The sequence below is a fragment of the Cherax quadricarinatus genome, chromosome 10 (assembly GCF_038502225.1).
Source record: "Cherax quadricarinatus isolate ZL_2023a chromosome 10, ASM3850222v1, whole genome shotgun sequence".
Taxonomy (NCBI): Eukaryota; Metazoa; Arthropoda; class Malacostraca; order Decapoda; family Parastacidae; genus Cherax; species Cherax quadricarinatus.
The window spans coordinates 85,280-108,360 of record NC_091301.1 but is presented as its reverse complement, the minus strand read 5'-3'; the positions used below and the strand labels follow the sequence as shown (position 1 = coordinate 108,360).

The window sequence follows — 23,081 nt, the reverse complement described above, 5'->3', positions numbered from 1 at the left end:
AGCTCAAAAGCTTCGTTGGGCAAATTTATCGTTAGACAATGCCTTCGTTAGCCGAGGGTCCACTGTATTACACCAGTGAATTGATTTCTGCTACGGTTACATATGCTACACTACAGACAAAACAAGGTCTGCCAGAAACGACAGGTTATATAAGATCAGGAATGTGTTTATGTATCCGAAACAAAAGTGCTGTATGTATTTTTGGCCCTTCAGGAAGCTTTTTATTGATGAATCTCTGATTTTGTTCGAAGGCACTGTCATTCAAGTAGTATATACTAAGCAAGAGGAAACTGCTGTAAGTTATTTGTACTGTGTGATTGCAAAAGTGGTCTGGTTTTGGATATAGTTGTGTACACTGGCAGTAATACATTGAGAGATACCAGGAAGTTATTGGTTATCTCTGGTGATGTGGTTAGAACAATGATGGAACCATATCTTGGTAAGGAGCATATACAGTGGACCCCCGCATAACGATCACCTCCGAATGCGACCAATTATGTAAGTGTATTTATGTAAGTGCGTTTGTACGTGTATGTTTGGGGGTCTGAAATGGACTAATCTACTTCACAATATTCCTTATGGGAACAAATTCGGTCAGTACTGGCACCTGAACATACTTCTGGAGTGAAAAAATATCGTTAACCGGGGGTCCACTGTATTATATACTGACAACTGGTACACAAACCCCTTACTCAGTGATTTCTTGTGAGTGAACATGACAGATGTGTGTGGCACAGTGCGTGGAAATCATAAGCATATGCCTAGGCTTGACGCAGGCACTCACAGAAGTGAGGTGCAGGCGTTTGCTGCCAATGACATCATGGCATTTCGGTGGCATGACAAATGTGATGTCACATTGACATCAGTCCACCGACATGAAATGGCAGACAGTGGCAGGCAGAATAGAGACCAATGAACCCATTCTAAAACCTGCAGCTGTGATGGACTACACCCTCAATATGCGTTTAGTGGACAAATGTGACAAGCAGATTGGGTTTGCTGATTGTGTTCACACGAGTTAATAAGTAAGTAAGTAAGTAAGTAAGTTTATTCAGGTATACACAAATACAGTTACATAGAATTATCATACATAGCAGCATATGTGTAGAGAACCTAGGATAACCCAAAAAAGTCAGACAGAGTGACTTATTTCCATTGGGGTCCTTTATTTATTTCCATTGGGAGTTATAAGTGGTACATAAAACTTTTTCCATCTTGTTGATATTTCCATGCTGAATGCTTATAATATGTATAAGTTGGAGCGAAACAGAATGACTTCATGAGTGTATCAGCCTGTAGTGGAAGGACGGCGGGGTAGGGGTCGGCCTAGGAAAGGTTGGAGGGAGGGGGTAAAGGAGATTTTGTGTGAGGGGCTTGGACTTCCAGCAGGCATGTGTGAGCGTGTTTGATAGGAGTGAATGGAGACAAATGGTTTTTAACCCTTAAACGGTCCAAACGTATATATACGTTCATGCGCGTAGCGCCCCAAACATATATATATACGTTTTCTTTGTCATTCATTTAACATTGCCACAATAAGCCTGAGTCACCTAGACATGAGAGAATGGGTGCGCGCACTCACTGTGCGCCATATTAAAATAATTGGGGATGCCTGGGTACCATATGCTCTTTTTTCCTTTTAAAAGAAAAGATTTTTTTTTCCTCAAAAAATTTGGGGCGCTACGCGAGTGAACGTATATATACATTTGGACCGTTTAAGGGTTAATACTTGACGTGCTGTTGGAGTGTGAGCAAAGTAACATTTATGAAGGGATTCAGGGAAACCGGCAGGCCGGACTTGCGTCCTGGAGATGGGAATTACAGTGCCTGCACTCCGAAGGAGGGGTGTTAATGTTGCAGTTCAAAAACTGTAGTGTAAAGCACCCTTCTGGCAAGACAGTGATGGAGTGATAGATGGCGAAAGTTTTTCTTTTTCTGACCACCCTGCCTTGGTGGGAATCAGCCAGTGTGTTAATAATAAAAAAAATAATAAAATCTTGAAGACCAACAACAAACCCAAATACGTATGGTGAATTTGGTTTGTAAGTCATCAGACAAATAATATTCAAGTACCAAGGAACAACACCTGCAATGAGCCAGAGCCCATGAAATTATCAACATATATCCTCTCTTCTGTTGTCTGTGCACATGCCACAAAATGCCCACAAAAACGAAGAGATACTCGTTTTATGTGTGAGGAGTGTAAAATACCACTGTGCATATACCCATGTTTCAAAGAATTGCCCAAGCTGCAGCAGTTCTAGGAAATTGTCCAGTGACTATACATTTGTATATATATTATAGAACAACAGTAATAATTTTTTGCATTGTTTGTTTGTGTAAACAAGTTTTGTAAACAATATACGTATTGATGAGAATGTTTGTGCACTTATTGTGTTGCATACAAAGAGTGTATATATGTGCATTGCACCTTACTTTGGTCTCACAGGCCTCATAAGTTACTTGAAAAAACAGAATAATGGAAAAAACAGGAAACCTTCAAATGGGAGTAAAAAAAAGTTTATCGGGTGAGCGGCATTCGCTGCTGTTGCTATACACGACTCATTTTCTGCCAACTTTACGCATCTATATCTCGGTAAGTACTGATCGCAAAACTTTTTTTTTTTAAGGCTTAAAACACTCAGCAAATTAATCCTAACATTTTGGTAAGAAAAAATAATATTTTTTTTCGAATGTTTTTTGACATAGGAAGACAGTTTCAGAATTGGGCTTGCGACAGTCGAAGAGTTAAATAAGAGCACTAACCACTCCAAAACTATATCCCCACCTCCTTTTAACATTTCTATCTTTATCCCACTTACACTAACAAAATACACAGATAATAAATATTTATTCCTTTTGCCTTTTCATCGTAAGTAATCAATAAAGAAACATGAGAGAAAAACCAACTTAAAGTACTACAGTACTACAACATGCATCACATGCATACTCCTCTGTACTTTCAATACTTACCTGCCTCTGAGGATCAATTCTGACTTGCAGAGCCCGAGTACATCCCTCTATGCTTGCTAAAACAAAGTACAAGAGCCCTACCCCTACCACTCGGTGAAGAACAACACCTAGCCGTGGTCTGTAGAGAAACAAGATATACATTAAGTTTCTTATAATATTTTGAGAAGACACCAATCACATAAGTGCTATTTGGTATTACAATAGTTATGTTAAAAAAGAAAAAATATGCCTCTACTGACAGTATTTAACCCTTTCACTGCTTCTACTAACAGTAACCCTTTCACTGTCTCTTACAAAGATTTACTTTACTGAAGCAAGTGTCAATAATGTAGATCTACACTTCAAGTGCAGTGCCTTCAAATATACTGTGAGAGGTGAATTTTGACCTAGACTTGCAAGAATGGGTCTGTGCAGTGAGTGTGCTCAATATAAAAATCCTGTCCCTTGAATAATTGTGTTGTAGAGTTAGTGACGTGAAGGTAGTGACGTGAAGGTAGTGACGTGAAGGTAGTGACGTGAAGGTAGTGACGTGAAGGTAGTGACGTGAAGGTAGTGACGTGAAGGTAGTGACGTGAAGGTAGTGACGTGAAGGTAGTGACGTGAAGGTAGTGACGTGAAGGTAGTGACGTGAAGGTAGTGACGTGAAGGTAGTGGCGTGAAGGTAGTGGCGTGAAGGTAGTGGCGTGAAGGTAGTGGCGTGAAGGTAGTGGCGTGAAGGTAGTGGCGTGAAGGTAGTGGCGTGAAGGTAGTGACGTGAAGGTAGTGACGTGAAGGTAGTGATGTGAAGGTAGTGTTACGTAAGTATTGTGTAGGTAGGATTCTGCTGGTAGGAATACATATGTTGTGTGTGAATGTAGTGTTGTAATGGTAGCTCTGAGAAGGTAATGTTATGTAAATAGTGCTGAGTTACAGGAAGTGTTGCAGAGAAAATTTTGAAAAGGAAACATTTGCATAGGTAGTATTGTGAAAATAGTGTTGCATAGGTAGTCATTTACAGGTAGTGTATAGGTCTTATGAAGGTAATGTTGCAAAGAAAGGGTTGTGAAAGTGTTGTGTGTGTAGTGTTATAGCAGTCATATTGTGTAGGTAGTCTTGTATACATAATGTTGAATAGTTATTGTTGTGCAAATAGTGACGTGTGGGTAGTATTGTGAACATAGGTTTTCAAGGTAGTTTTTGTGAAGGTAGTTTTGTGTTGTGCAAGAAGTATCTGTGAAGGCAGTGTTGTGAGGGTGGTGTTAAGTAGGCAGTGTTGTATAGTATATGATGTGCTGGGCAGGTAGCATTTTGTAGGTAGTGTTGTGTAAGCAGTGTTGGTTAGATAAGTGCTAAGTAGGTTGTGTTGTGTAACTAATCTTGTGAAGGAAGTGTTGTGAAGTGATGGGAAAGCAGTGTTGTGCAGGTAGCCCTGTTTAGTGTCATTAAGGCAGTGTTGTGTGGATATAATAATAATAATAACAATAATAATTTTTTTTGAGCATGATACATGTTTGTATATAAATATACAAACATGTGACACAGCTACTTTTTGCTGATGATACTGTGCTTATGGGAGATTCTAAAGAAAAATTGCAAAAGGTTAATGGACGAATTTGGGAGTGTGTGTAAAGGTAGAAAGTTGAAAGTGAACATAGAAAAGAGTAAGGTGATGAGGGTATCAAATGATTTACATAAAGAAAAATTGGATATCAAATTGGAGAGGAGTATGGAAGAAGTGAATGTTTACAGATATTTGGGAGTTGATGTGTCAGTGGATGGATTTATGAAGGATGAGGTTAATCATAGAATTGATGAAGGAAAAAAGGCGAGTGGTGCATTGAGGTATATGTGGAGACAAAAAATGTTATCTATGGAGGCAAAGAAGGGAATGTATGAAAGTATAGTAGTACCAACACTCTTATATGGGTGTGAAGCTTGGGTTGTAAATGCTGCAGCGAGGAGACAGTTGGAGGCAGTGGAGATGTCCTGACTAAGGGCAATGTGTGGTGTAAATATTATGCAGAAAATTCGGAGTGTGGAAATTAGAAGGTGTGGAGTTAATAAAAGTGTTAGTCAGAGGGCTGAAGAGGGGTTGAGTTGATTTGGTCATTTAGAGAGAATGGGTCAAAGTAGAATGACACGGAGAGCATATAAATCTGTAGGGGAAAGAAGGCGGGGTAGGGGTCATCCTCAAAAAAGTTGGAGGGAGGGGATAAAAGAGGTTTTGTGGGCGAGGGGGCTTGGACTTCCAGCAAGTGTGCGTGAGCGTGTTAGATAGGAGTGAGTGGGGACGAATGGTATTTGGGACCTGACGAGCTGTTGGAGTGAGAGCAGGGTAATATTTAGTGAAGGGATTCAGGGAAACCGGTTATTTTATATAGCCGGACTTGAGTCCTGGAAATGGGAAGTACAATGCCTGCACTTTAAAGGAGGGGTTTGGGACATTGGCAGTTTGGAGGGGTATGTTATACATGTATATCTTTATATATGCTTCTAAACTGTTGTATCTGGGCACCTCTGCAAAGACAGTGATTATGTGTGAGTGAAGTGAAAGTGTTGAATGATGGTGAAAGTATTTTCTTTTTGGGGATTTTCTTTCTTTTTGGGTCACCCTGCCTCAGTGGGAGACGGCTCTCTAAGTTATTCTACTTTGATCCATTCTCTCTAAATGACCAAACTGCCTCAGCAACCCCTCTTCAGCCCTCTGACTAATACTCTTATTAACTCCACATCTTCTCCTAATTTCCACACTCCAAATTCTCTGGATAATATTTATGTCAGCATAGTTGCTGATCCCCTGTATATGTTATCTGAGTATCATAGTTAGTACCATCCATATGTTTTACATAGATGACCCCTTTGCTAGACTTAGCGGCTAGCATGTGTGATGTCATGAGATGCCACATGTGAGCGTCAGACGCTCTGCCTCTCCCTCAGTTCACAGATAGACCTACAGGCATCAACAGGCTAGGCTGGGCTTCCCTCTCACACTTTGCTAATATAAGTGTTACCACCCAACAAGCATGTTTATCTCCAACCATCATATCTCCACGAACCCTCTCAACAAATGGTGACAGCAGTGAGCACGTAAATTTGATATTTATGCAGATGTACGGAGATTAACTTCTATCAGCTGACGGACATTGTGTGATGACCGCATGGTGGCCTGCCGAGCCGAGTGAAGCTTCACATACCAAGACAGCCAAACACCACTGCTTCCTGGTCAGTCTTTGTGTTTTAGTGTTTTATCTGCTTATTGTAGGTAGTAAGTTGGAAGACAGCAACCACCCAGGGAGGTACTACCGTTCTGCCAAGTGAGTGCAAAATGAAAGCCTGTAATTGTTTTACATGATGGTAGGATTGCTGGTGTCTTTTGTCTGTCTCATAAATATGCAAGATTACAGGTATGTCTTGCTACTTCTACTTACACTTAGGTCAAACTAAACATACATGTACACGTTTATTTATACACACTCATCTGAGTTTTCTTTGATTTTATCTTAGTTCTTGTTCTAATTACTTTTCCTTTTATATCCATGGGGAAGTGAAATTAAGAATCTTTCCTCCGTAAGCCATGCGTGTTGTAAAAGTCAACTAAAATGCCGGGAACAATAAGCTAGTAACCCCCTTTCCTGTAAAAATTACTAAAAAGAATAAGAAGAAGAATTGTCAAAGTGGGAAGTCTGAATGTGCGTGGATGTTGTGCGAATGATAAGAAAGAGATGATTGTGGATGTTATGAATGAGAAGAAGCTGGATATCCTGGCTTTAAGTGAAACAAAGCTGAAGGGGGTGGGTGAGTTTCAGTGGAGAGGAATAAATGGGGTTAGGTCAGGGGTTTCTAATAGAGTTAAAATTAAAGGAGGAGTAGCAATAATTTATTTATTTATTTATTTATTTCCAATTTGAGCACACATACAGAGGTACAAAAAAATACAGATAAGAGCAGTATGCCAAAGCCACTTATACTATGCATAGCATTACGGGCTGGCTTAAAATTAACTTAAGATTAACTAAGCAATGATGAAATCAGTGATAAAACATTAATGTAAACAGATTACTATAAAGCACAAGTGAGTATTACAAAGACAGGTCATATGGTTGCTTGCATTGTTGTACATTCAGTCGTATGGAGTATTCTGTTAGGTAGTGTATTTAAAAAATAATAAAGTTAGCTTGGGTTTTAGGTTTAACATTTATGTGATATAATTGTGAGAAACATTTAAGATATACAATTTATAAGGTTCAGTTATTCAGTATTTATTTGGTTTTGGGTGAGTAAGTGATCTTTGAGAAGAGACTTGAATTTATAAACAGGTAGTGTTTCTTTTATATTTACAGGTAATGAATTCCAGATTTTAGGGCCTTTTATGTGCATTGAGTTTTTGCATAGTGTGAGATGGACACGAGGAACATCAAAGAGTGATCTGTGCCTTGTGTTATGGTCATGTGTTCTGTTGAGGTTGGCAAGGAGATGTTTGAGGGGAGGGTTAATATCAGAGTTAAGTGTTCTATGTATGTAATAGGTGCAGTAATAAGTATGGATGTTTTGTATGGTGAGTAGGTTTAGTGTATTGAATATTGGTGGAGTGTGCTGCCTGTAGTGAGAATTTGTTATCATTCTAACTGCAGCCTTTTGTTGAGTAATTAGTGGTCTGAGATGGTTAATTGTTGTTGAGCCCCATGCACAAATTCCATAGGTGAGATAGGGGTAAATAAGAGAGTGATATAGGGCCAGGAGGGCTGACTGTGGAACATAGTACCGTATCTTCGATAGTATGCCTACAGTCTTGGAAATTTTCTTAGAAATTTGTTGTATATGTGTATGAAATTTGAGTCTATTATCAAGGTGGATTCCTAAGAATTTTCCCTCTGTTAGTTTTGTGATAGGTGATCCGTTTATCATTATGTTAAGAGGGACATCTGTAGCTCTGTTACCAAACTGAATGAAGTAGGTTTTGTCAATGTTTAGTGTAAGTTTGTTAGTCCTCATCCAGGTAGATATTTTCTGTAATTCGGTATTTACAGTATTGGCTAGCGTGACTGGGCTCGGGTGAGAGAAGACGTATGTAGTGTCATCTGCAAATAGTGTGGGTTTGAGTAATTGCGAAGCATTTGGAAGGTCATTTATGTATAGGAGAAAGAGAAGAGGGCCAAGGACACTTCCCTGTGGGACACCAACTGTAATTGGTTGCGCAGAAGAGTTTGCCCCATTTGCGTACACATATTGGCTTCTGTTGCTGAGGTATGACTTGAGGTAGTTGAGGGAGTGCCCTCTTATACCATAGTGTGACAATTTTACGTGGAGCAAGTCATGGTCAACTGTATCAAAAGCTTTACGTAAGTCAATGAAGATCCCCAGTGGGACTTCTTTTTTCTCTATTGCAGTGTATATATGTTCTAGCATGTGTATAATAGCATCATTAGTATTTTTATTAGGCCTGAATCCAAATTGGCAGGGGTTGAGTATGTTTTGGGAGATAAGGTAGGAGTAGATTCGTTTATGAATTAATTTTTCAAAGATTTTTGAGAGAGGGTGTAAGTTGGATATTGGCCTATAGTTATTCAACTCTGTTTGGTCTCCTCCTTTGTGGATCGGGGTGACCCTTGCTATTTTGAGTACTGTAGGGAAGGTGGAGGATTCAATGGATTTGTTAAAGAGTGTTGCAATGATTGGTGATAGCACTTGTGACACTTTTTTGTATATAAAGGGTGGTAAGGTATTTAAATCTCCTGCCTTGTTTTTTAGTGCGTTGATAATAAGGGAGACTTCGTATGGGTTAGTCGGAGCTAGGAACAGTGTGTTCGGGTAGTTGCCGGTGAGGTAGTCATTTGGTGGGGTATCTGAGCTTGGGATTTTATTGGCAAGGTTTTGTCCTATAGTGGAGAAGAAATCATTGAGTCTGTTTGCTGTTTCTGTTGGTGGGAGTTGGGGTTCATCTGGTTTTGCTAATTTTATTTCGCTATTTCGTGATATCTTTTTTGTTCCCAGAATTTCTGATAGGGTTTTCCAGGTCTTTTTTATATCACCTCGTAAGTTGGATAATCTGTTCTCATAATACAATTTTTTTGCCCTTCTTATCAGGCTGGTTAGGACTGACGAGTAACGTTTTGTTTGGTCTCTGGTTATGTGACCCATTCTGTACTGTTTTTCATATTGGTGTTTTGTATTTATGGATTTGAGAATGCTGGGTGTTAGCCAGGGACTGTTCAGTCTCTTTGCTGTCATCTGTTTAGTTTTTTTAGGGCAGTGCTTGTTATAGAGGTATTGGGTTTTTTTTAGAAAATTATTAATACATTCGTCAATATCTGTATAGGTTTCTAGCTCAGTGTGCCAATCAATGTTTGCTACTGCTGTTGTGAAGTTATTAATGGCTGCCTCATTGTGAAGTCTGAAGGTGACTTTAGTAGTGTCTTGGGGTAGTTTACCAAGAGTTGTTATGAGGAAAGTAGGATAGTGGTCTGTGGTATTATCTGTAATTATGCCTGATTTTAAAGGGGATATGGTGTTGGTCCAGATGTGGTCAAGTAGGGAAACACTAGTCTCTGTAACTCTTGTAGGTTTTGTTACTGTTGGTAGTAACATACAGTTACTCATTGTGTTTGTGAATTCAGTAACGTGTGGGTCCTGGTCTTGCAGGAGATTTATATTGAAGTCACCTGAGAGTAGTAAGTGATCTTTGTTCATGCGTGCATCAGTTATCATACTTCCTAGATTTTGACTAAATTGGCTAATGTTTGACTGTGGAACTCTGTAGATGTTTATCAATGTGAGAGGTTTTTGTAGGTACTTGGATTTGAATTTAGCTATTATATATTCCCCATGTTCATCCCTTGTGCAAGTATTAGTGATACATTGTAGTTGGTCTGAGTAGTATATGGCTGTGCCACCCCCTTGTTGGTCTGGCCTACAGTTGTGTATGGCTGTGTAACCAGGAATGGCATAGACATCTGTACTATCAGGCTTTAGCCAGGTTTCAGTTAGTGTAATGATGGACATATTGGCATGTAAGGAATTTAGTAATGCTATGAGGTCATCGTAATGCTTGCTTAAAGATCTGATATTGTAGTTAAAGATAGTTATGTTGTTGTTGGCACTGAGAAGTGCCTTTGATTGTTCTGCAGTGTAGTAATTACAGTAACTGTTTGATTCATTTAAGTCATTAAATAAGAGGTTGGTATCAGGATCAATGCTTGTAATCATAAGATTTGTAGTGAATCTATAGTTTGAATTAAGTATAAAACAAAGTAAATAGTCTTAAGCTAAAAAATAGCACCTGGATTATTTAACAAATGTAAAATAATGAGCTAAGGGACTAATACAAATAAAGTGATGATCAAATAGTGGAGCTTGGGAATATGGTAGTAGGTAGTACTATAAAGGTAATTTTTTAAAGTTAGAATTATAGTATAAAATTATAATATAAAAGGGACTAATATAGGTTGTGGTGAACAATAAAGTGGTAATCAAATAAATGAGCTTTGGAATATAATGGCAAAATTGTGAACTTATTCTACTTTAGCACCTAAGAATAGCACCTTGATTATTTTAACAATTGTGAATATATAAACTAGGATAGTTATATAAAGCTAAAATAAAGGAGAAAATATATAAGGGACTAAAATTAAGTAATGGTAAGCAAAGTTAAATGGACAGATGGTAGGAATTATAATATAAACTTATAATATAAAAATACAATTTGAAATGGTACTTGCAATTGCACTAGAGTCTGGTATAGGTTGTTGACAAGATCAAGATTATAACTAGATTTAAATTGACAAAATAAAATTCACAATTAAAGTACCAAAAGAATAATAGTAAAAAAATAACAATGGTAATGTCTTGGTTATAATATGATAGTAAGAGGGTAGACAGGTACACAGGTACAAGGGATAATATAAAGGTTGGGGTTGAATATAAAAACTTGAAAATTTGGCTACAAAATGTTATGGGAAGTATAAAATAATGTTTAATGTACAAAAGTAAAATTGACTGGTAGTAAATATGGTGTTTAATAAAATTTTAGTAAGTAATAATGATTACAAAAAAGTGAAAAAGTAATGTTTATTTCATTCAATATTGCACTGGTAGTTATACTTGAGGTTATATGGCAGTACAAGGTAATTAAGAGTAATCTAGGATAGTAAATGTGGTATTAAAACAGGTAAAGGTAATTAGACAAGTAATGGTTATTAAATGTCAAAAATGTTAAGAGTAAATTGAAATTTTAGTAAAAATGATATTTATTAATTTTAGTAAGTAATATCAATTGATAGTATTTTAAAAAAATATGAGGTAGTAATATGGACAGAGAAAGTATCAATTCAGCTAATGTTTAAGCGAACAATAGTAAATAAGAAAATCACATAAGGTGACTTATGCTTACTAGTAAAATCACAAAATGAGGTAGTTGATTATTTAATTACTAAGAGATTGTACAATGAAATTTGAACAATAATGGAGCAAAACGTACACTACACTACGTAGGCTTTTAGGTTGGACATTGTTTAGTTGTTCTCTGTAAGATTAGTATCCCTGAGAAATCGTGATAGATCATTCTCGTTCGTGATTGTGTACAGCTGACCTACATTTGTTTTCCTAACTAGAATTTTCCCATCCCGTGTGAAGCATTGGTGTATTGTGTCATTATTCTCTCGCTTAAGTTTTCTGACTCTATACAGGAGGTTCTGACGTTTTTTGGTAAGACACTCGTTTATGTATACCTCTTTCTTTACTTTAATAGATGCAATAATTAAGTCTTTTTTCCTGTCATGTGAGTGGAATCTAAGCATAACACTTTTTCTACCATGGGATCCTAGTAACCTGGCTTCTTTTATTTCTGACTCTGGTACAATAACACTTGTTTGGTCCTTTATGATCTGCAGAGTAATTTCTTTACTGTTTGTTTGGTTCATATCACTGGGAAAAAGTGGACTGTTAACTATTACTGCGTCCGATAGTTTATCTTGTTCCGTTTTATCTTCTTGGAGAGCAAAGTAGTCACTGAACTGGTTATCTAAGTTGTTCTTCCATTCTTTTACTGCTTCTTCAACCTTTGTATTAAGAGATATTATTTGTTGGGTATGGCTATCTATGACTGTTTGGATGGTCTTGTCACAGTTAGTCATTCCTGGTGTTGATAACTTTTGTTCAAGACTGAGGATTTTGTTTTCGAGTTGTGTCATCCTGGTGTCTTGTTTTGTTAGTGTCTCTCGAAGATTCATATTTTCAATAACTAAGTTGGAGATGCATGACTTTAGGGTATCTGGATCGTTGGTCATACCTGAGAGACTACTTGGTAGGTTGAATCCGGGGAAGAGAGGGGAGGATGGACTGGTGGCAGCCATGTTTGTTGTTATTGTTGTGGTGTCGCCTTGAGTGGTGGTGAGTGGGGTGGTTGCTGGGCTGGCGTCCTCCTGACTACACTTGTTGAATAGTTGATTTTTCGGTGTTTTCTTGCTGGCCTTGGTGCTGTTTCCTCTTAGATTGCGCCTCATAATACTACAGGAATTGTTGTAGTTAAGAAGAAGTTGTAGTATACAAAGCTTAGGGTTACGTTGTTCGGTTGGCAGCGGGGTGTTGCTTTCGGTTTGTTTGCAGTCTTCCTTTGGTCTCTATTTTTTCGATTTGTAGGTTTCACTGTTGGTAATCTTTGGTCATTCTGGGTGCTATGATGGGTAGTGCAGTTTTGCTTGTAACTAGGTCATCATAGGAGCATTGGTAGCTCTGGTAGTTGGAGAAAAGTACGGAGCTTGGAAGTCGCTGCTGCCGCTCATGTACACTTGGGAACAATGCTGAAGGATAAACTATGGCAGGAAAAGAAGGACTATAAATGTATTAATTCAAGGATTATGTGGAGTAAAATAAAGATTGGATGTGAGAAGTGGGTTATAGTAAGCATTTATGCACCTGGAGAAGAGAGAAGTATAGAGGAGAGAGAGAGATTTTGGGAAATGTTGAGTAATTGCGCGGGGAGTTTTGAACCAAGTGTGAGAGTACTTGTGGTTGGGGATTTTAATAATAAAGTGGAAAAAATATTGTGGAGGGAGTAGTAGGTAAATTTGGGGTGCCAGGGGTAAATGAAAATGGGGAGCCTTTAATTGAGCTATGTGTAGAAAGAGGATAGGTAATAAGTAATACATATTTTATGAAAAAGAGGATAAATAAATATACAAGGTATGATGTAGCACATAATGAAAGTAGTTTGTTAGATTATGTATTGGTGGATAAAAGGTTGATGAGTAGGCTCCAGGATGTACACGTTTATAGAGGGGCAACTGATATATTGGATCATTATCTAGTTGTAGCTACAGTTAGAGTAAGAGGTAGATGGGATAAGAGGAAAATGGCAACAACAAGTAAGAGGGAGGTGAAAGTGTATAAACTAAGGGAGGAAGAAGTTCAGGTGAAATATAAGCAACTATTGGCAGAAAGGTGGGCTGGTGCAGGTATGAGTAGTGGGGGGGTTGAAGAGGGTTGGAATAGTTTTAAAAATGGAGTATTAGAATGTGGGGCAGAAGTTTGTGGTTATAGGAGGGTAGGTGCAGGAGGAAAGAGGAGTGATTGGTGGAATGAAGAAGTAAAGGGTGTGATAAAAGAGAAAAAGTAAGCTTATGAGAGGTATTTACAAAGCAGAAGTGTTACAAGAAGAGTAGAGTATATGGAGAGTAAAAGAAAGGTGAAGAGAGTGGTGAGAGAGTGCAAAAGGAGAGCAGATGATAGAGTGGGAGAGGTAATGTCAAGAAATTTTAATGAAAATAAGAAAAAATTTTGGAGTTAAACAAGTTAAGAAAGCCTAGGGAACAAATGGATTTATCAGTTAAAAACCGAGAAGGGGAGTTAGTAGATGGGGAGATGGAGGTTTTGGGTAGATGGCGAAAATATTTTGAGGAACTTTTAAATATCGATGAAGAAAGGGAGGCGGTAATTTCATGCACTGGCCAGGGAGGTATATCATCTTTTAGGAGTGAAGAAGAGCAGGATATGAGTGTGGGGGAGGTGCGTGAGGCATTACGTAGAATGAAAGGGGGTAAAGCAGCTGGAACCGACGGGATCATGACAGAAATGTTAAAAGCAGGGGGACACATAGTGTTGGAGTAGTTGGTATTTTTGTTTAATAAATGTATGAAAGAGGGGAAGGTACCTAGGGATTGGTGGAGAGCGTGTATAGTCCCTTTATATAAAGGGAGGGGGGACAAAAGAGATTGTAAAAATTATAGAGGAATAAGTTTACTGAGTATACCAGGAAAAGTGTACGGTAGGGTTATTATTGAAAGAATTAGAGGTAAGACAGAATGTGAAATTGCGGATGAGCAAGAAGGTTTCAGAGTGGGTAGGGGATGTGTAGATCAAGTGTTTACATTGAAGCATATATGTGAGCAGTATTTAGATAAAGGTAGGGAAGTTTTTATTGCATTTATGGATTTAGAAAAGGCATATTATAGAGTGGATAGGGGAGCAATGTGGCAGATGTTGCAAGTGTATGGAATAGGTGGTAAGTTACTAAATGCTGTAAAGAGTTTTTATGAGGATAGTGAGGCTCAGGTTAGGGTGTGCAGAAGAGAGGGAGACTACTTCCCGGTAAAAGTAGGTCTTAGACAGGTATGTGAAATGTCACCATGGTTGTTTAATATATTTATAGATGGGGTTGTAAAAGAAGTAAATGCTAGGGTGTTCGGGAGAGGGGTGGGATTAAATTATGGGGAATTAAATACAAAATGGGAAGTGACACAGTTATTTTTTGCTGATGATACTGTGCTTATGAGAGATTCTAAAGAGAAATTGCAAAGGTTAGTGGACGAATTTGGGAATGTGTGTAAAGGTAGAAAGTTGAAAGTGAACATAGAAAAGAGTAAGGTGATGAGAGTATCAAATGATTTACATAAAGAAAAATTGGATATCAAATTGGGGAGGAGTACTATGAAAGAAGTGAATGTTTTCAGATATTTGGGAGTTGAAGTGTCAGCGGATGGATTTATGAAGGATGAGGTTAATCATAGAATTGATGAAGGAAAAAGGTGAGTGGTGCATTGAGGTATATGTGGAGGCAAAAAATGTTATCTATGGAGGCAAAGAAGGTAATGTATGAAAGTATAGTAGTACCAACACTCTTATATGGGTGTGAAGCTTGGGTTGTAAATGCTGCAGCGAGGAGGCGGTTGGAGGCAGTGGAGATGTCCTGTCTAAGGGCAATGTGTGGTGTAAATATTATGCAGAAAATTCAGTGTGTGGAAATCAGGAGAAGGTGTGGAGTTAATAAAAGTATTAGTCAGAGGGCTAAAGAGGGTTTGTTGAGGTGGTTTGGTCAATTAGAGAGAATGGATCAAAGTAGAATGACAAGGAGAGCGTATAAATCTGTAGGGGAAGGAAGGCGGGGTAGGGGTCGTCCTTGAAAAGGTTGGAGGGAGGGGGTAAAGGTAGTGTTGTGGGCGAGGGGTTTGGACTTCCAGCAAGCGTGCGTGAGCGTGTTAGATAGGAGTGAATGGAGGCAAATGGTATTTGGGACCTGACGATCTGTTGGAGTGTGGGCAGGGTAATATTTAGTGAAGGGATTCAGGGAAACCGGTTATTTTATATAACAGGACTTGAGTCCTGGAAATGGGAAGTACAATGCCTCCACTCTAAAGGAGGGGTTTGGGATATTGGCAGTTTGGAGAGATATATTGTGTATTTTTATTCGTATATACTTCTAAACTGTTGTATTCTGGGCACCTCTGCAAAAACAGTGATTATGTGTGAGTGAGGTGAAAGTGTTGAATGATGATGAAAGTAATTTCTTTTTGGGGATTTTGTTTCTCTTTGGGTCACCCTGCCTTTGTGGGAGACGGCCGACTTGGTGTGAGAAAAAAAAAAAAAAAATTGCATTACTTCCGAGTTGACCTGGGTTTGCAAATTAACCCTCTCAGGGTCGGCCAAATTAAAAAAAAAAAAATATTTTTTCTTATGAAAAGACAGAGAATCTTTTCCCGATCATAATGACACCAAAAGTATAAAATTTGATGGACAACTTACGGAATTATGCTCTCGCGAAATTAGCGGTCTCGACGATGTTTACGCATTGGCGATTTTGCCCACTTTGAGTCCTATTTTCGGCCAATTCCAGTGTACTTGTCGACAAAAATCATAAATATTTCGCTAGAACTCCATTTTTTCTATCAAATGCGTACAAGAAACCACCCATTTACCAATTTCAACTATCCAATACAGTGGTCAGAATTTAGCAATTTTGCCAATTTCACACAAATTTTAAAAGATGCCAATTTCCGAATAGATTCCAGAATAAACAAGAAAGACATTCCTGGCACTAAAATAAAATTTCCTCTGTTCGTTAGCCACGTCCCTCTTACATTCTTTTGCTTTCCATTTTGAATTTTTATTCTCACAAAAAAATAGAAGATTTACTGTTATGCAGACTACTGCATTAGTGTAGAAATGGTATAAATAATATCAGCGCCCTTGTGAAAGAATATTAGACTCACCAGTTTACGTGTATTGGACGCATAGCATGATTTGTTTACTTTTGAACTTCGGTAAAAATAGAACATTTCTGCTACTGTGAGCTCAATTTCAAGGTACTTTTCTTTGTAAAACCAGTCAAAATCATCTCAATTTCTGTAATATGTCTTCCATTCTATAAAATGAGACCAGGAAAACTAGAATACGACAATAAATACCATACGAAAATACAGTGCAAAGTCGCTGTTTTAATCCAAAAACACGGTCAAAGGTTTTTTTTTCTCATTACGCACTGTGTGCTGCAGGATTTTTTTTATACCACGCACACTGGCCACACAGACCCATTCTTTCATATGTAGGCCTACCAGCTTTCTCTCACTAGATTTGAGGGCACTAGAATTTAGGTGTACCAGTACGTCAAAAACCCTGGTGCGTAAGCCGTACTAGTACAGCCGAAACCCTGAAAGGGTTAAGCCAAGCTGCCAAGCCAGTGTGTGGGGAGGAGACAAGCCCTACACCATCCAGCCTGTCTTAAGTACTAGCCTTGCCTGCTAAGTCAGCTTTCCACCCTGCTGTGCTCATTGTTACAAGTTCTCAAGCCAGCCTGTGTGAAGTGTTCAAACCACCAACTAACCCAGGTGACTAAACACAGTACTCAAGCAAGCCACATGAGTTCCAGCCTTCACCATCGCTTTGTGCTCCCAGTTCCAAGTCATCCCGTGTGCTTATACCATCCCTGTGGTGTGTTTTATGCCAGCCTGGCTTAGAATATTCTCGTGCCTGGTGTGGGTGTACTCAGAGTGTGTGGGTTACGCTGCTTATCCAGTCAACCTAGTCACTCAGGCAGTGTCCCAGCGCGCTGCCTTCACCCACACCTACCCACCACCATTGTTTTTTCACCCTTATATTGGGGTCTAGCACCTTATTTTACAGCTCACATAGCGGGTCAAGACCCAAGATTGTTCCCTCATACCTGTGTGCCAATGAAAAAAAGCCTAGCTATGTGGGGTTTCTCGAGTTTAAGCGCAAATTCTTCGAGAAACTGCCGAGTGGAGATTGCCGCCAGCCCACGAGACTCGACAACCTTCCACCACCACCTCCCTCATTCTCCACTGACATCGCTCCAGTGATAATAATCTTTTTACAGAGACATCTGTGAGTGTTGAGACTTTTTTTGTTCTCAGTAATTTCTTAGTGACATTCCTTTTTCAGTGATTTCTTAGTGACATTCAGTGACTTGATCAGACTCAGTGCTCATTACATTCTGTTTGCAATATTTTTTTTTCTTCAGTGTTTAAATTTTCATGGTTTATTTTTATGTCTGTTGTGTTGTGTTCCTTATTTTTATATATACTTGAAGTAAGTACTTTTCCGTTTTCCCTGTGTGCAATATATAAGCAGTATAAACTTGTGTTTACACTTCACAATTATCTTGTGTTCACAGTACTGTGTTCCTTGCCCAGTAATTCATGCAGTGAAGTATTTCAGTGTTCTGCAACACAACCCAGTGTTGTGCCTCATTTACTTTTTCCCAGCATTTCCTTTTGTATTCTTGCTGATTTTATATTAATTAATTTCCCATTTTACTGTGTGTTGAACATTCTTTTGTGTTAATTCTTGTTCTTTAGCCAGTGTCTAATTTGTTCTATCTCTACAGACAATAGTGCCATTATTTTCTTTGAAGCAAGAGAATTATTTCCAATTTGTGTCAACACAAGACCTTATTGCAAGAAAATTATCATAGTATTGCGCATATATTTATGTGTTGTGTTTCTGTATTATTGTAAGTGTTAAACTTTCTCTGTTTTGTATTTTATGCCCTTTATTATTCTTCATATTTCATTGAACAAATTCACTCTTAGTGCAACTTTTAACTTCTTTTTTTGAAGTAAAGCATTCTTTTGCTTGTTCAGTAAGTGTTTGCCTAAGCTGCAATTAAGAGTTAAAGTGTTCAATCAGTTCATTCCTTAGACAGGACATCTCCACTGCCTCCAGCTGCCTCCTCGTTGCAGCATTTGCAACCCAATCTTCACACCCATATAAGAGTGCTGGTACCACTATACTTTCATACATTCCCTTCTTTGCCTCCATGGATAACGTTCTTTGTCTCCACAAATACCTCAACATACCATTCACCTTTTTTCCTTCATTAATTCTATGGTTAACCTCATCCTTCATAAACCCATCTGCTGACACGTCAACTCCCAAATATTTGAAAACATTCACTTCTTTTATACTCCCTCTCTCCAATGTGATATCCAATTTTTCTTTATTTAAATTGTTTTGATACCCTCGAACATTGCTGCTACTTTGAGCTCAATTTCAAATTTTCATTCCTGAAACCATCAAAATCATCTCTATTTCTGTAATATTTCTTCCATTCTATCAGATGAGATCAAGAAACTGAGGATACAATCATAAAGACCATACGAAAATACACAGCAAAAGCACAGTTTTAAACCAAAAACACGGTTGCAGTTTCTTCTCATTATGCACTGCGTGCAGCAAGATTTTTTTTATATGGTACATATTTACTGCATAGGCCTATTCTCTCTCATATCTAGGCCCAAATTTACTTCTCACAGCTTATATAAGTGAGCTGAGCTCATGGCATAGTACTACAGGAGCTATGACAATCTCTGCATCCACAATTAGTTGAGTACAGTGACCTCAAACCTGTAATACTAAGGCACAGACAGCAAAGGGGTTAATACAGAAATAGAAGTGGAATTGAAAACTATAAACTTTCACCGAGTATTACAAAAAATGAAAATAAATCACCGTTCAGAATAAAATAAATCACCCTAGGACTTACTTGACAATACCAAAACCAAGTGAAACTATAATGACTAGCATCCGTGCAAGTGTCCGCTTAGCACAAGATACAAGCTCTGCAAAGATAATCAGCCCAGACACGCTGCATCCTTGTGTGTTAAGGCTTCTGTACTCAGCTGTGAACACTGCTTTCTCCAACATCCCTGAAAGAGTGAAATAACTGACATATGAAACTTGCCATGGGAGAAAAGTTAATTCTTTTGTGAGGACAAACAACTGAAAAATAACTTAAATAGGTTGTCCGGGGTATCTTCTAATTTACTTTCATATATCTATGCTCTCTGTACTGATGTTGAGGCTTTGTCACCAAATGCTTGCTGAAGCACTGAGTTTTGCTAGCCGTTCTACTGAGCTTGAAACAGAATTTCACACACATGCTGTTCTTCCAAAGATTTCATTCTATCACACAAAAAACACAACACACTGATAACATGACTAAAATGCTTGTCTAATCTCATTGGAATGACCGGCCATGCTGTAACTTACCACACTACTTCACAAAAGAGTATACTGCACATCATGATCTATGCTGCCACTACATTTCACCCAGGAAACAAGCAAAAATTCAAGTCCAGAAACTCTTTGATAGCACCTCATTAAGTTAACATTTCTGATGTACATTTTTTTAACTCTTAAAGTGTCCAAACGTAGATCTACGTTTTCACCGCTAGCGCTTCAAACGTAGATCAATGTTTTATTTTTCCTGCCTCCAAATTTGGCACGATTGGACTGAGATGCCTGGTCAGTATAGAATGGGTCTTAACACTCGGTGTGCGCAGTACTAAAAAAAAATCTGGGACCATTTAGTACCTTGTGGGAGCACCAGTTCACTTGAGCGCCAGCTAGAGCAAACAGAGTGGGAAACACCAAGGATTCACTGATGTCATTTCATATTAACACTCCCTTTTAAGAGGAAAGTGATGTTGACCCTGAGTTTAGTTTAATGCCTTTGAGATGGATGTGGCCACAAGTGGTCGAGGGAATATCAAAAACCTCAATAATAACCCATGTGCAACATTTGTGTAACATCCTTTCAATTTTGATACCACTGGTAGTGTCATCCTGCCAGAATGTCCTATAACCTATTCCCTAAGTAAAGAGAAACAATTCTGGAACATTTGTAATACATGTTTGGCTGGCAGGCTGATTGACTTTGGTTGTCTCTCTGTATCTGTGTCTCCATCTCACAGATACACATAAGTATGTACAGTTATCATACAGTGTAAATCACCTAGGATAACCCCAAAAAAATCAAGACAAAATGCTATACCATGCTTGTAAGTAAAAGGCATAATAAGCATGACTGGCAAGTAATATGCATTTTCACTTGATCAGGAATCAAACATGACAACTCTGCATCGTGTATAACACCTGTTGGTTCATGAGCAGCTATGAGACAGAGACAGAAAGACAGACACACACAGGCAGACAGACAGATAAGCAGACAGAGATATGTTTATGTGTAACTGTGAAAACAAATAAAGCCAAGGCAGCGCACAATCATCAAGTGTCACTCCATTGTGGCACTGTCAACAGTGGAGTGACACTCGTCTTGCACCATGCTTCAAGGAGTTTCATATATACTCCAGCATGTCTAAAATATTGCTGGGACCTATAAATACTTTGTTTATATTTCTAGACAATAGTATGTGACCAAGGCAGGTAAAAATGTTCACCTGTTAGTGTGTTTGTGAATATTTGAATACTATTTCAGTACCTAATATTAGTGTCAGAACAAAGATTGGCTATAAATCACAAGAACTACTATAAATTGTAATTATCAGAACATAAAAATTATATAAATTAAAATAAAAAACGAGAAAAAAAAGGTATATCGGCAACACTTTTGCAAGCAGCAGGACTCCGCATCCAGTGCCAACTTCGCGACCTTATATCTCATTAAGTACTAACCCTAATTTTTTTATTTTTAGTCTTATTATACACAGAAAATTGCCCTCTTTAATTTAAAAAAAAATTCCAAAATATTTGGAGAATTGGCAGTGAAAACACAGATGTACATCTGGACAGTTTAAGGGTTAATTAACACATCGGCCATTTCCCACTGAGGCAGGGTGACCCAGAAAAAAGAAGAAACATTTTCATCATCATCATTCACTCCATCACTGTCTCGCCAGAGATGTGCCTACACTGCAACAAATCAACACCCCTCCTTCAGAGTGCAGGCACTATACTTCCCACCTCCAGGAATCAAGTCAGGCAAACCAGTTTCCCTGAATCCCTTCATAAATGTTACTTTGCTCATGCTCCAACAGCATGTCAAGTAATAGAAACCATTCATCTCCACTCGCTCCTATTTAACATGCTCACACACACTTGTTGGAAGTCCATGCCTCTTGCACACAAAAACCTTATTTACCCCCTCCCTCCAACCTTTCCTAGGACGACCCTTACCCCACCTTTCTTCTACTACAGATTTATATGCCCTCCAAGTCATTATATTTTGTTCCATTCTCTAAATGTTCAAACCACCTCAACAACCCTTCCTCTGCCCTCTGGATAATACTTCTAGAAACTCCGCACCTCCTAATCTCCAAGCTATGGTTTCTCTGCATTATACTCACACAGCACATTGCCCTCAGATATGACATCTCCACTGCCTTCAGTATTCTCAGAGTTGCAACATTCATCACCCATGCTTCACACCCATATAAGAGCATTGGAACACATTGTCTCCACAGATTCCACTCACCTTTTTCCCCCTCATCAATTCTATGATTCACCTCGTCTTTCATAGACACATCTGCTGACAAGTCCACTCCCAAATATATGAATACATTGACTTCCTCCATACCTCACTCAATTCTTTCATTACCTACTTCTTTTGTTATCCTCATCACCTTGTTCTTTCCCATGTTCACTTTTAATTTCCTTTAAAATACCCTTCCAAACTTATCCACCAACCTCTGCAACATCGCTTCAGAATCTCCCAAAAGTACAGTGTCACCAGCAAAAAGCAGCTGTGACAACTCCCACTTTGTTAGATTCTTTATCTTTTAATCCCGCATCTCTTGCCAACACACAAGCATTCACTTCTCTTACAACCCCATCTATAAATATATTGAACAACCATGGTGACATCACGCATCCCTGTCTAAGGCCTACTTTTAGTGGGAAATGATCTCCCTCTCTCCTGCACACACTAACCTGAGCCTCACTATCCTCATAAAAACTCTTCACAGCATTTAGTAACATACTACCTATTACAAACACTTGCAACATCTGCCACATTGCTCCCCTATCCACCCTATCATACGCCTTTTCTAAAGCCATAAATGTAATGCAAACTTTCTTACCTTTATCTAAATACTGTTCACATATATGTTTCAATGTAAACACCTGACCCATCCCCCTTCCTCACACACACACACACATCAATGCAATAAGATCACAATAAACAGGAGATACCACAATATGCAGAACCACTACTGTGAAAAAATAGTGAACTTCCAAGCACTTTTGTGATTTCCTCACATTATATAAAAAACCTAGAAAGTTACATTTATGAAAATGAGGCCTGTCAGGTGGTGCAATAATGATAAATAAAACATTAATTTACAATAGCAGACACACTTAATAGATTTGCTATACTTACCTAAGAAGATAACTGCACCAATCCAATACTGAACCCTCAGCAGCTCCTGCCATCGTATGGCAGACATGATGAGCCAGGCTATACCATACACCAAATACACAACACACATTGCAGCATAGAATCCAAGAAGTGGCCAGTCTAAACAAGGTAAAATAATAGTATCACCATTAAGATATATTACAATATTTTATTCCAGTCATGCTAGCTAATGCACTAACAATGTCTC

General features: G+C 38.5%; 1 protein-coding gene across 1 annotated transcript in view; it reads right to left on the bottom strand.

Annotated features, from left to right (window-relative positions):
* Nucleotides 1-23,081, bottom strand: part of LOC128684329 (transmembrane protein 87A) — a 106,566-nt gene that overhangs the window by 39,670 nt on the left and 43,815 nt on the right. The window contains exons 6-8 of the mRNA XM_070083482.1: nucleotides 22,856-22,993; nucleotides 19,223-19,385; nucleotides 2,974-3,091 (exon numbers count right to left, since the gene is read on the bottom strand). Of these exons, the coding sequence (XP_069939583.1) occupies nucleotides 2,974-3,091; nucleotides 19,223-19,385; nucleotides 22,856-22,993 (419 nt within the window). The remainder of the gene's footprint in view (nucleotides 1-2,973; nucleotides 3,092-19,222; nucleotides 19,386-22,855; nucleotides 22,994-23,081) is intronic.